We start from the raw sequence: 12151 nt of genomic DNA, 5'->3' as shown, positions 1-12151 counted from the left end.
AAACAAATGTGATAAGAAGAGATAAGCTGAAACACCAAAGAGGCAAATGAGTTAGACGCAGCAAGTACCGTGGTCAATACATCAGGTGGAATTCCCCACAGTCCAGAAAATGATGCCGAGAATTTCAGGTTCTGAAAGAGCAGCCCTTCAGCTTTCACAGAGACATATGGGCTCTGGAAAATTAATCACAAAGACTGAATTCCAAGAAAGACTCACTGATAAATCAGAATTTGCATTTAATAATTCGCAGTGAGAAATAAAACTGCCTTTCACATAGTGGGTATTCAACAAATGTTTGTTGAATGAATAAATGAGTGTTAAATGGACTAGAACACTCTAACTGGCTACTTAGTGATGTTTGGTCCCAGGGAAGTCTACCCAGAAAACTACACGAGTGTCAGGAGATTTCTTGTAAACTTACTCATCAAAGGAGATAAGCAATTGATCGTAAGTTATCAGATCCTGATACAGTCAACCCCATTATCAATAAGATATTCACCAAAAGGACTTACACACTTAAGTTTAGTGGTCAGAAAACCTCTCCTGGACATATACAAGCAATCTGCCTAACAGTGGGCCCTGGTTTAGGAAAATACTAAGATTTCCTTATGAACTTAGATTTCTTCTATCCTAGTTGAGTGCTCTCAATTAAACCACTTTTACATTAGGGTTTTGGGTTTTTTTTTTAACTATACACCAAAAGAATTCTATTTGTTCAAATGCATCCATCTGTTCACATCTAATTACTCCAACCTGTATTTTGTCACTTACTTTCCCTGACCAGCCTATATTTTATCACTCTTTTCTTAAGAGATAATGCATATTTCCAGAAATTCTTCTTCATTCCAGCAATGTGGCCCCAAGAATTCCCCCTGGTCACTTGGACTAGACTTAATTATTTCTCAGATTTCTATCAGCATCACATTTATAAGTCAGTTTTAAGATCTAATTTCTCCTGATTCTGTTTCTATAGATTGTAATTTCACTTACTGAAGGAGCCATTTTTCAGGCCATACTCCCCAGTTTCAGAAGGCCCCTATAAACATGACCCTGTTTTCAAATATTGTAAAACCACTAAATGCTAAGATTAATTCAGTTCTATTCGTCTTCGGGACTTTTGCACCTTCTTTTTGATGCCCTTCTTCCAACAGCATCCAGTAATCTGATGCTAACCCCTTGGTCAACCAGAGACCCAACCATAGCACACTGTGATCCTAAATCGTCCTTTCCTCTACCTTCCTCATTCACTGCCCGATCCTATCAAGCCACCCCATCCACCTCAACCAAGGTTCATGTGGGATGCAATTTCACAGGCACTCGAGGGCAGCATGAGCTTCCTTTAGGGAAATACAGGTAGAGAAGGAGGTTATCAAATATTCCTTTATCACAGTCGGTAGTGGAAAGGATCATATTGTGCATTCTGAAAAGCAAATCGAAATGTGAAAGACCCATCTCCCAGTAGGCAAGATGCCTTTTGTTGACCATCACCCCAAGGGCCAAAAATTCTAGGTCAAATCAGCTCCCATCCTTCTAGGCCAAATGCCAGCAGTGACAGTGGTGGGCTCTTCTGAAAAGCACCCAAAGAACATCAAGAGTAGAAGAATACCATGAAGAGAATTTACCAACCATAATTACTACAATTTTCGCTTGCCCTAAATAGCCACTAATTTCCCCGTGCCCTAAATAGCCACCAATCTCCCTCTCTTTACTGTTAATGAAGCAAAGGAGCACACAAGTATTTCTAATTTGGAGGAGCCAAGGGAGTCTGCATGGGCCATTAGCAGCAGAAAGCTTCATTACTAGGGGAAGAAGTCTCTCCCTGAACTTCTCATGGCTTTATGTGCAAGAAATCAGGAGGCAACCAGTCCATTTGAAATGTTAACCCTTACCTCCAAGTCAGCAATGGCTCCTGTATACAGTCAAAAAGACAAGAGGACTACAAGCCTTTCCTTTTCTATGAGGTAGCTTAATTTTTTTTTTAATCACCAAGCCTGTTTTTAATTAAGGGACATTTTCCTTTAGAAATATAGCAGTATCACTTGATAAAACTTCCCAACCTAAGTACCAATTTACAATACTAGTTGCATCAACAGTTATGTAATTTAGTGCCCAGATACTGTGCAGAACTGTTGAGTGTATACTGCCCACAGAGGAGTTGTTAGGCAATCAACAATACCAGTGAGAACAAATATTAACTCCCTGGTTTGTGTTTACCATTAGCTTACTTTTCCTGAGGGTCCATATCTCTGTGTATTAAGACAAACACTGCACTGAGCTCTAAATGCTCTAGATTCGGAGCAATTGTGAAATAAACCCTTTATAATTACACATCTCCTAAGCCAGACACATCATAAAAACTAGCCCCAAATGGTACTGTCAGCATTGCCTGGATATTCATGCTTGCTGCTGTTACTCTCATCTTTTACTGCACAAAGAGGACAAAATCAAAATGTTGAGCACAGCCGACAAATTTTTGTGGCACAACTTTTCTTGAGCATCCTTTAAAAATACACTGGGAAGAGATATGGGAACATATGTATATGTATAACTGATTCACTTTGTTATAAAGCAGAAACTAACACACCATTGTAAAGCAATTATACTTCAATAAAGATGTTTAAAAAAAAAAAATACACTGGGCTCATAAGAAGTCCTTGTCAGAAGCTCACCACTGTCCTTTGTTTTGGAGAGTCTTATTTTTGCATAAGTAGCCCATCCTATACAGGTTGCTAACTGTGTATTCCCCTTGCCCCTATGCCTACTGGTGTAAAGAAACCGCACCTCCCCATTGGTGAGCAATAATAATAAACAAAATTTTTTTTAATGAAAAAAAAGTCCTGTCCGAGACCCACTATTCTATCTGCTGATCTGCCATCACCCAGTGATAACTGACATGTATCAGTAAGGGGTTTCCTGTATATACTACCCTTATTGATTGAGAAACAAAGATTTCTCCTTCTGAGTAAGAAACCTAAGAGAAAAGAAACCATAACCCTCAGACTTTCTTCCAAACTTTTAACAATTCTTAAATTCACGTAAAAAATAGAAATGATAGGCAGAGAGGCAAGCCGTATGAATCCTTGCGTTTCCGGCAGGTACACCCCACATCACTCCTCCAAGACTTTGCAGATATATATTTCTGTTTATCTTTTTTCAGAGTTAGCTAAAGCAATAATAATTGATTGTAGAAAAGTCCCAAAATCAACCTAGCACCTCCCCAAAGGTAGTGTCTAAAGTTTTTGCGACACACTTGGGATAATAATTCTTGCTTATTATACCTTAATCCTTGAAGAGAAGCAATAGATGTCTATTGTCTATCTGTCTATCCTTCACATACTATTGCATCTCTTTCTTGATCTGTGGAATGCAGCTGGAATGACAATCTCAGAACATGAAAACACCACCCCTTGGAGCTACACAACTCCAAGGTAGACAACTACTTGTCAGAAACATTGAAAAACAATTTTATGCATCTAGTAGGGAGTTAGACTATAAAGCCTACCTTCTCTTATATATATATGCACACCTGGTGCTGGTGGGGCTGACAGCCTCCCCCTCATGAGCTCACCATCAGCTCCTCTTCCCAACTCCGTATTCCGTGATATCAGGACAGATCGTGTGAGAGTATTTTCACCACGGAATTAAGCAAATGCTACAAATCCGGGTCTTTATTCTAGAAAGCTAGTTGTAAAACAGGTACCAGCACACCCCTGGACCCCTTTATTATTCATGAAATTTAATAACCATGGAGTATTGTTGATGATATTCCTCAGTTTGGGCTCCATTTCGATGTTTAGATCTTTTTCTATTTTACTGCTGTAACCTCTGCTGCCGAGAGCGGATAAAACTTCTTGGAATTTTCCTGTCTCACATGCGTTTTTTTTGAGAACTGAAAAGATACCATTAGTGATGCTATGCCTATTTATCCCTAGGAAGGAGCGTTAGGCGATTATTAAAGGAAAAGCTAGGCCACAATTTCCATTTCAACTCTTCTTTACTTTTGCATTCATAGAGGCAGGGGGTGCCTTGTACTCTGAACACTGACACATTAAGAGCAGTTCCATAGGTAAACACTGAACGCAAAAGCACTACAGGGAAGGATATTAAGCAGGATCTAAGAATCAAGGTGATCAACAGCAACATTAACCTTTTCTTTTCTAGGAGAAATAGGAAGAAAGAAACAGAAGCTTTGGGGCACAATGAACCATAAACTGTGTCCTGAAAGACTCCAGATTCCATGACTTTCTGGGATATTTCGTTGGATAAGTGCAGTGTCATGTGGCTATTGGAAAGTGTTCCCTATTTTTCAAGAATTGGATTAAGTTTCATTTGAGCAAACTTAATTCCCTTGCCAGGCATTTGCTTCTCAGAAACATAATCATCTATAATATTTTATTCTATTAGTAGTAAGTTTATATGTTGTTTTGTCAATCATAAATGTAGAGACTTTTTTTTAAAACTTCTTTATTGGAGTATAGTTGCTTTACAATGTTGTGTTAGTTTCTGCTGTATAACAAAGTGAATCAGCTATATGTATACATATATCCCCATATCCCCTCCCTCTTGCATCTCCCTCCCACCCTCCCTATCCCACCCCTCTGGGTGGTTACAAAGCACCGAGCTGATCTCCCTGTGCTATGCGGCTGCTTCCCACTAGCTATCTATTTTACATTTGGTAGTGTATATATGTCCATGCTACTCTCTCACTTCGTCTCAGCTTACCCTTCCCCCTTCCCGTGTCCTCAAGTCCATTCTCTACCTCTGCGTCTTTATTCCTGTCCTGCCCCTAGGTTCATCAGACCATTCATAAATGTAGAGACTTTTAAAAGACAACATTTACTGAGCACTTACTACATGCCAGACAACAACCCTGTGAGTTAAGTACCATTTGGCTCATTTTACTGATAGGAGAACTGAAGCAGAAAGAGGTGAAGGAGCTTGTCCAGGAACATACCTAGGAAGTGGCAGAGGGAGGGTGGGCTATGATTTATGCCCACAAATGGTTCTTAATTACCTCTCTATTCTTCAGCCTTTGAAAAATAATTTCAAACATATGCATATATCTTGACTTTCTTTTATGTGCTTCCTGTTAAAACTCAGAAGGACTGGTTGGCCAACCTACAACATCTCGTAAACTCTTCTAATTTCCCCCACATTCAATTCAGTACCTAATTGGAAGAGAGATCAAGGCTTGATTTCTGTGAGGAATAAGTAAGAAGATGAGTCAAGGATGACTCCCATCTCTGGCTTAGATAACTGAATCATTTGTCTGAACACCCAGAGATTCTGAACACCGAGGGAGGAATAGGTCCAAGGAATAAAGACCATAAGTTCAGTTTTGACAAGTTGAGTTTGAGATGGCTGTTGAATACTCTACTAGAAATACTGAAAGCATAGCTGCTCAGCGGAAATATAATACAAGCCATAAATGCAGGCCACAGATAGAATCTTAAGTTTTATTGTAGCCACATTGAAAAATTTTAAAGAAACAGGTGAAATTAATTTTAATAATATATTTAACCCAATATATTCAAAACTTATCATTTCAACGTAAGCAATATAAACAAATTGTTGAGCTCTCTTACATTCTTTTTTTTCATACAAAGTCTTAGAAATAAGGTGTATAGTTCACACTTATGGCACATCTCCATTTGGACGAGTCACATTTCACGTGTTCAGTAGCCACCTGTGGCGAGTGACTTCAGTACTGGGCAGGGCAGATTCTAAGGGCAGTTGGATAAATGGATCTGGAATTCAATAAAGCAATGTAGACTGGAGGGAAAAAATCTAGAATCATCAGTGACTGTTAACTGAGGCTGTGGAATAATCCAGATCACTTGGGAAGAGCATGACGTGAGAGGAAAGCTTCTCACAGAACCCTAAGGAACACTAGCATTTAAGGGGCAGGGAGAAGAACTTACAAAGGAGGTTTAGAAGGAGCACACAGAAATCTACTGGTGAGATGATCCTTGTTCCAGGTAATTTATCTCTATACATAAGAAATGTGGGATCAGTAAATCCAGGAACTATGTGAGGCATGTTGTCATTATGAGGCCTCTATAGGAAACGTTCCTGACATTTTTCTGAAATGAGGTCCTGACTTACACTGATAGGGCTAATGCTTTCCAGTCTTATCAGGAAGGATGGGGTTGGGAGAATGAGATTGGAAGCCAGGAAAGGAACGCTATGCTGAGTAACTGTGGCCCCTAAAGAAAGCATGTTTTTAGAACTGGCAAGTGAGAGAGAACTCACCCAAACCAAGCATGTCATCATTTTAACAAAACAGAAACTAGACTCTGCCTTGTAGAGGGTGGGAATCTTTCCTTCACCTAAATATTAAACATTATTACCAACTTCAAACATTTTTAAGCCTCAGTCAACCCAACTGCAAGGTCAAGTCAGAGGAAGCTACAAAACCGGAAATGCCACAATGTAAGCACCCATCACTCTTGGAAAAGGTAGTGAGGGAAGGTCGCCAATGTCAAACAAGGAACTTATAGTGAACATGAACCAGAAGGGGCCTCCAAGGAAGAGATCACACTCCAAGCACTCGGTTGCTGGTTAGGGGGCAGAGGTGCCCCGTTAAACAGCTGTGCAGCCTTCACGCCTTGCCCTCTGGGGACCTGGGCTGAGGGAGGCAGGAGGAGGCTAAGAGTTGAAAGGGAAGAGGGCAGGGTCCTTGTGCCACATCAGATCTCCATCAACATGCAACCCCAAAAGATGGGGACCGTGAGAGCTTTGTAAATCAACTCTCAGGGTGCGTGCTCCAGGGCAAATAGCACAACAAATTAATCCTTTCTCCATGAAATGCAGCAAAGTTTGTATCTACGCAGAATTCAAATTGCTCATTAGCTCTGACATGTTCCTAATGAAATGCTCTGGGACAGAGATCAAGTCACTGAACACAAATAGCTGAGGATAGAATCCTGGAAAGCTCAAGTTAGAAAGACCTTAGGGCAGTGCTTCTAAAACTTGAATATAAATCCCCTGTGAGTCCTGACTCAGAACGTCTGCGGTGAGTCTGAGATTCCCGAGTCTAATCCCAGGTCACACTGATGCACTCTGACTAGCAAGGCCTTCGAGATCATCTAACCCAACCTCCTTACCCTAGAGACGAGGACACGAAGGCTAAGAGACTCATAATTGGAAGTGTGCTAAGACTCCCCTGGGGCGAATTTGGGGTCATTGAGCACTTGTCCGCAGACCTGTGAATCAACCTGAAAATGTTTAAATAGAAGCCTAGGGAGTAGGGTGACCAACCATCCTGGTTTTCTCAAGACTGAAGGGGTTTCTGGGACACAAGGTTTTCTATTTTAAAACCAAGAAAATTACAAACAAACCAAGGCAAGTTTTTCACCCTAGTAGGAGTCTTTTGAATCTACTTAGAATACAGTATCAGGATTATTATCTTTTTGACCTTGTCAGTCCCTGAGTGCTGGGATCATGACCTGCTGCCTAGGTAAGCACCTAATAATCCTGTCCTAAAGATCTCCAAGAGCAGATGTTCAGAAGGATTACCCTGCGGAGCCTTCTAATGCCACTAAATGCCTCTCTAAGACACAGTCTCCCAGTAGGTCTCCAAGTAAGGCATAAAAAAGGAATATCGGGGCTTCCCTGGTGGCGCAGTGGTTGAGAATCTGCCTGCCAATGCAGGGGACACGGGTTCGAGCCCTGGTCTGGCAAGATCCCACATGCCGCGGAGCAACTAGGCCCGTGAGCCACAACTACTGAGCCTGCATGTCTGGAGCCCGTGCTCCACAACAAGAGAGGCCACGACAGTGAGAGGCCCGTGCACCACGATGAAGAGTGGCCCCCGCTCGCCGCAACTAGAGAAAGCCCTCGCACAGAAACGAAGACCCAACACAGCCAAAAATAAATAATAAAATAAATAAATAAATAAATAAAGGAATATCAACAACACAGAGAAATCAATATCATGCAAGCACAGAATGTTCTTTTTAACTGCATAAATCTATTTTAATTTTCCTCATTTGGAAAAAACTCATATAAGAAATAAATCGCTAACTTTAATAAAGCTCAAAATGCTCATTAAAAACATCTTTGTTAAAATCACTAAAATGATAAAAATCAGGATGCACTCCTAAGAATGAAAAGGAAAGGCATGCTCTGCATAATCAAAATGATTAGAAATGAAAATATATCCCTCCACATTGTTATTTTACTCACTGGAATTGGGTCCATTAACATCAGATAGAATAATAAACAGTTTGGAAAGCAAAAGTGGAACATTTTCAGATGATTCAATGCTAGCAGGGTATTATATTACTAAGGTGTCTAAAACAGAAAGTCAAGATACTGATGCCATATGCATTCAGAATGCAGACTTAGTGCAATCCTGACCATATAGGCTCACTCTCTGGAGTTTACCTGTTTAAATAAGATGCCAGCATGATCTGGCTGAAGCACTTGACTTAATATTCATGCAGTTAGGACACAAAACAAAAGGAAAGAAGTGTGGCTAAATGTATAGAATGCATTTGAAATAGGTAAAAGATAGAACCCTAGACACTCAGCAATCTTTACCTGGAAATTAAAGAGGGCAGAAGCAATCCTATTATGCATTATAAACAGCCCAGCTGCTGACTTAATGGTAGTTTGAGTAGCATAACCGAGGAGTCTTTGCTCCAATATTAATAGGAAATGTATTGTACAAATCCAATAGTTCATGAAATTAACAAGGAAAATGAACTGGGGTGAAGCAACTTTGCAAGTAATAGGGAGGCACCAGCAATTGCTTCCCTGGAGCATACTGAACACTTAAAAAGAGCTCAGGGGGAGTAGGTGTACATAAATGAGAATGGACATTACTGGAATTTTTAATAATCCTCTTAATTTAAATATATTTCAAATTCTCTGTTGGTTGCAAGTCTTTTCAAGAGGAAGCTATTAGCTCAAAATGCCAATAAGAGGTCAAGGGCTATGAGACCTGGTCCATTGTCATTGAAAGTTAGCTGCCATTTGAATAAGTCTAAAACTACCATAAACTTATGATCTGACAGCTGTCAAAATTATCCCCACGTCACTTTTGTAGAACTAAATACTTCCAGAAGATTCCGGAAAACAATTTCGCTTCTACGAATATCAACAGCATGAATGATATATGCATGTGCATTGACAAGCCAAAATGTAGAGTTAATTCAACTTACAAACCAATAGACATACGATGAAAGAGAACATTTTCCTCACAGACACTTCCATGGACAAGCTGACTGAAGCTGGCCTTGACCAAACAAGAAGCTGGAAGGGTTTCCATAGAAGCAAGAACATGACTTCTATTTTTCCCGGACAGAGACCCATCCAAGTCTTCCAAAATTGCTGCATGAGGAAATGGAAATGCTACCAAGTTTGGAGAGTTCGTAAACTTCAACTGGTTGGTCTTGACAGTAAATCCACCTATAAATTGGAAGAAAGACTGTGATGCAATGACACCAAAGAATATGATCACAAATGGCAACTGAAGTCACTGGGATATTTTCAGTATTTTAAATTGCATATTTATACAGTTTTACAATCCACTCATTTATTCAAGAAAAAAAAAAATCCTAGGTGTTGACTATATGCCAGGCTCTGTGCTATGTACTGGAGAGAGAGGGAAACAAGAACAGTAGTGGCATTGCTCTCATGCAGCCTGTATTCTAGGGCAATGCTTCTCAACCAGGGGTGGTTTGCCCTCCAGGGGACATTTGGCACCATTTGCAATCATTTTTGGCTGTCACAACTGGGTGGATGGCAGTGCTACAAGCATCTGGTGGGTAGAGGCAAGGATGAGGCTAAACATTCTATAATGCACAGGACAGTCCCCACAACAAAAAGTTATCCAGGGACTTCCCTGGTGGTCCAGTGGTTAAGACTCCGTGCTTCCACTGCAGGGGGCACGGGTTCCATCCCTGGTCCTGGAACTAAGATCCCCATGCTGCTCTGTGCAGCCAAAAAAAAAGTTATCCAACCCCAAATGCCATAGTGCCAAGGGTGAGAAATTGTGGTCTAGTGGGAAATGATGACACAGAACATTAATTGACTGATTATTAAATGCTAAAAGTGCTGTGGGTTAGTCTCTCCATCTTTCTGCTCTAGTTCTTCTACGGCAAACCTAACCCCACTTTTTATGAGATTTATACTTTAAACATTTACCCTCAAAAGCAATAGTCAATCAATCACGTGGGTAAATAGTAATAGTAACACATTTTTCAAATATTAGCTCTAGGGCTACACTCCTTAGCAGGGTTTCCCTCATACCACCTCCATGTGATTCACTGTGATTCTGCTGCCGGGCCAGTTGCCCAGGAAGAAATGATGGCAGTGGTCTTCTAATACTCACCTTCCTGTCATTAAAATTTAAAAATTCAGTACACATCTCTTAGTATATATGCTACCATATTACTGTATTATATACCTTATAAAATACACAAAAAAAGGAAAATTTTTAAATAAAATATTGATACAAAGAGAGGCCCTAATGCTTTCATTCTCATCCCAGTAGAGTCCATGTACTGAATCGTCACACATTCAAGATGCCACGATTCCACCTCTGGCAACTTCTGTAGTTCATCTAATACCACAAGCAGTTCTACAATTCAGTTATATTGGATTTCTTTGCAATTCCCCAATCATAACTTGCTCTTTGGAATTTTTTTTGCATGTGCTGTTTCTAATACGTAGAAACTTTTCTCTGCCTATTCCTCCTTGCAAACTTCTCTTCACCTTTCTAAATCCTGCTCAAGGCACTCTATGATGAAATCTTACCTGACCCCTTTCCTTGCTCCCCTCACTGACCTTGCTCAGTCCTCTAGTACTGGACTCATCACACTATTACAAGCACTGGCTTAGACGTTTATTTTTGTGCCTAGATGGAGAGATGCTGGAAGAGAAGAACTATGTGTTTTTCATCTCTGTACTGCCCAGTTCCTTAAACAGAACCTGGACTAGACAATTTTTAAACAAAGGAAAGAGATGGCTTCGCCAAGACCATCCAGTGAGAAGAGATTAGAGCTCGTAAGGAGCAGTGTGCTTTTTTTTCAGTGTCTTATGAATGATATGAAACAGTGAAGCTATTAAATGACTGAGGAATTATGATTTGAAGTGATTGCCATAAGGCATTTTTTATTCCTATTATTATTTCTACAATCTTAAACTCAGATGCCACCCAAATAAAAACAATATTTGGCTCTGCCTATGGGGGGGTGGGGCGGAAAAAAGCACAGTGGAAACTTGCTGATTATTCATTTAATTAAAAAAACAAACAATTATCTAAATTGGTGATTCAAACCACAAGAGCATATTTACTTGAATCACTTGGTTTGTCTGTTTACAATGATCAAATCAACTAGATTGCTCTCTGCTTCTTTTCACCTTGGCCCATGAGTTCTCCAAGGTATTTCTCACTGCCTCTGAGATGTGGTTAACAAGTGGACAAGAATTCCTGTGGTGCATACAACAAGTCTTGGGCTGTTGCAAACATAAAGTACCTGAACTCTGGCTCTTTCAGGAAAGCTTGCACGTGTGTTAGTTTATATCCATATGTCTAGCCATCCAGTTCCATTCATTGATTTAATCACTGAACCTACTGGGCATCAGGCTACTAGTTACTAATGATAAAACTCTGAGCAAAAGAGATGTGCTCAGATATAGAGAACAAACTGGTGGCTAGGGTGGGGCAAGATGGGCGAGGGGCGCAAGAGGGACAAACTACTATGTATAAAATAAATAAGCTACAAGGATATATTGTAGAGCACAGGGAATATAGCCAATATTTCATAATAACTTTAAATGGAGTATAATTCATAAAAATATTGAATCACTATGTTATACACCTGAAACTAACTGTAAATCAACTATACTTCAATAAAAAAGAGACAGAGAGAAAGATGTGATCCCTGCCTTTATGAAGCTCAGAGTGCAGCAGAGACATGGCACCATAGTCATAGAGTGTGATAGGCACCATATAGGGAAAGACTGGGGAGCTGCAGGAGCCACATTGGGAGCACCTGGCCTCCTCTAGAATTTCTTTTAGGAGATTTGAGCAGCAGTTTCAACTAATGCAACCTTATAACTAAAAGAAACAATGAATCACAATGGCTTTTGCCACTATTTATCACATTTATATGAGTACTCACCTTATTCACTATCTATC

At 40.1% G+C, this 12151-nt stretch overlaps 1 protein-coding gene across 8 annotated transcripts in view; it reads right to left on the bottom strand.

The window, feature by feature from the left end:
• The window catches only part of PKHD1 (PKHD1 ciliary IPT domain containing fibrocystin/polyductin), a 446865-nt gene that overhangs the window by 221603 nt on the left and 213111 nt on the right, over positions 1 to 12151 (bottom strand). For all 8 annotated transcript variants that reach the window (XM_061196096.1, XM_061196099.1, XM_061196100.1 and 5 more), the window contains one exon: positions 9168 to 9414. In XM_061196096.1, coding sequence (XP_061052079.1) covers positions 9168 to 9414 — 247 coding nt within the window. The remainder of the gene's footprint in view (positions 1 to 9167; positions 9415 to 12151) is intronic.

This window comes from Eubalaena glacialis, chromosome 7 (genome assembly GCF_028564815.1).
Source record: "Eubalaena glacialis isolate mEubGla1 chromosome 7, mEubGla1.1.hap2.+ XY, whole genome shotgun sequence".
Taxonomy (NCBI): domain Eukaryota; kingdom Metazoa; phylum Chordata; class Mammalia; order Artiodactyla; family Balaenidae; genus Eubalaena; species Eubalaena glacialis.
This window is presented reverse-complemented; position numbering and strand designations above follow the sequence as displayed.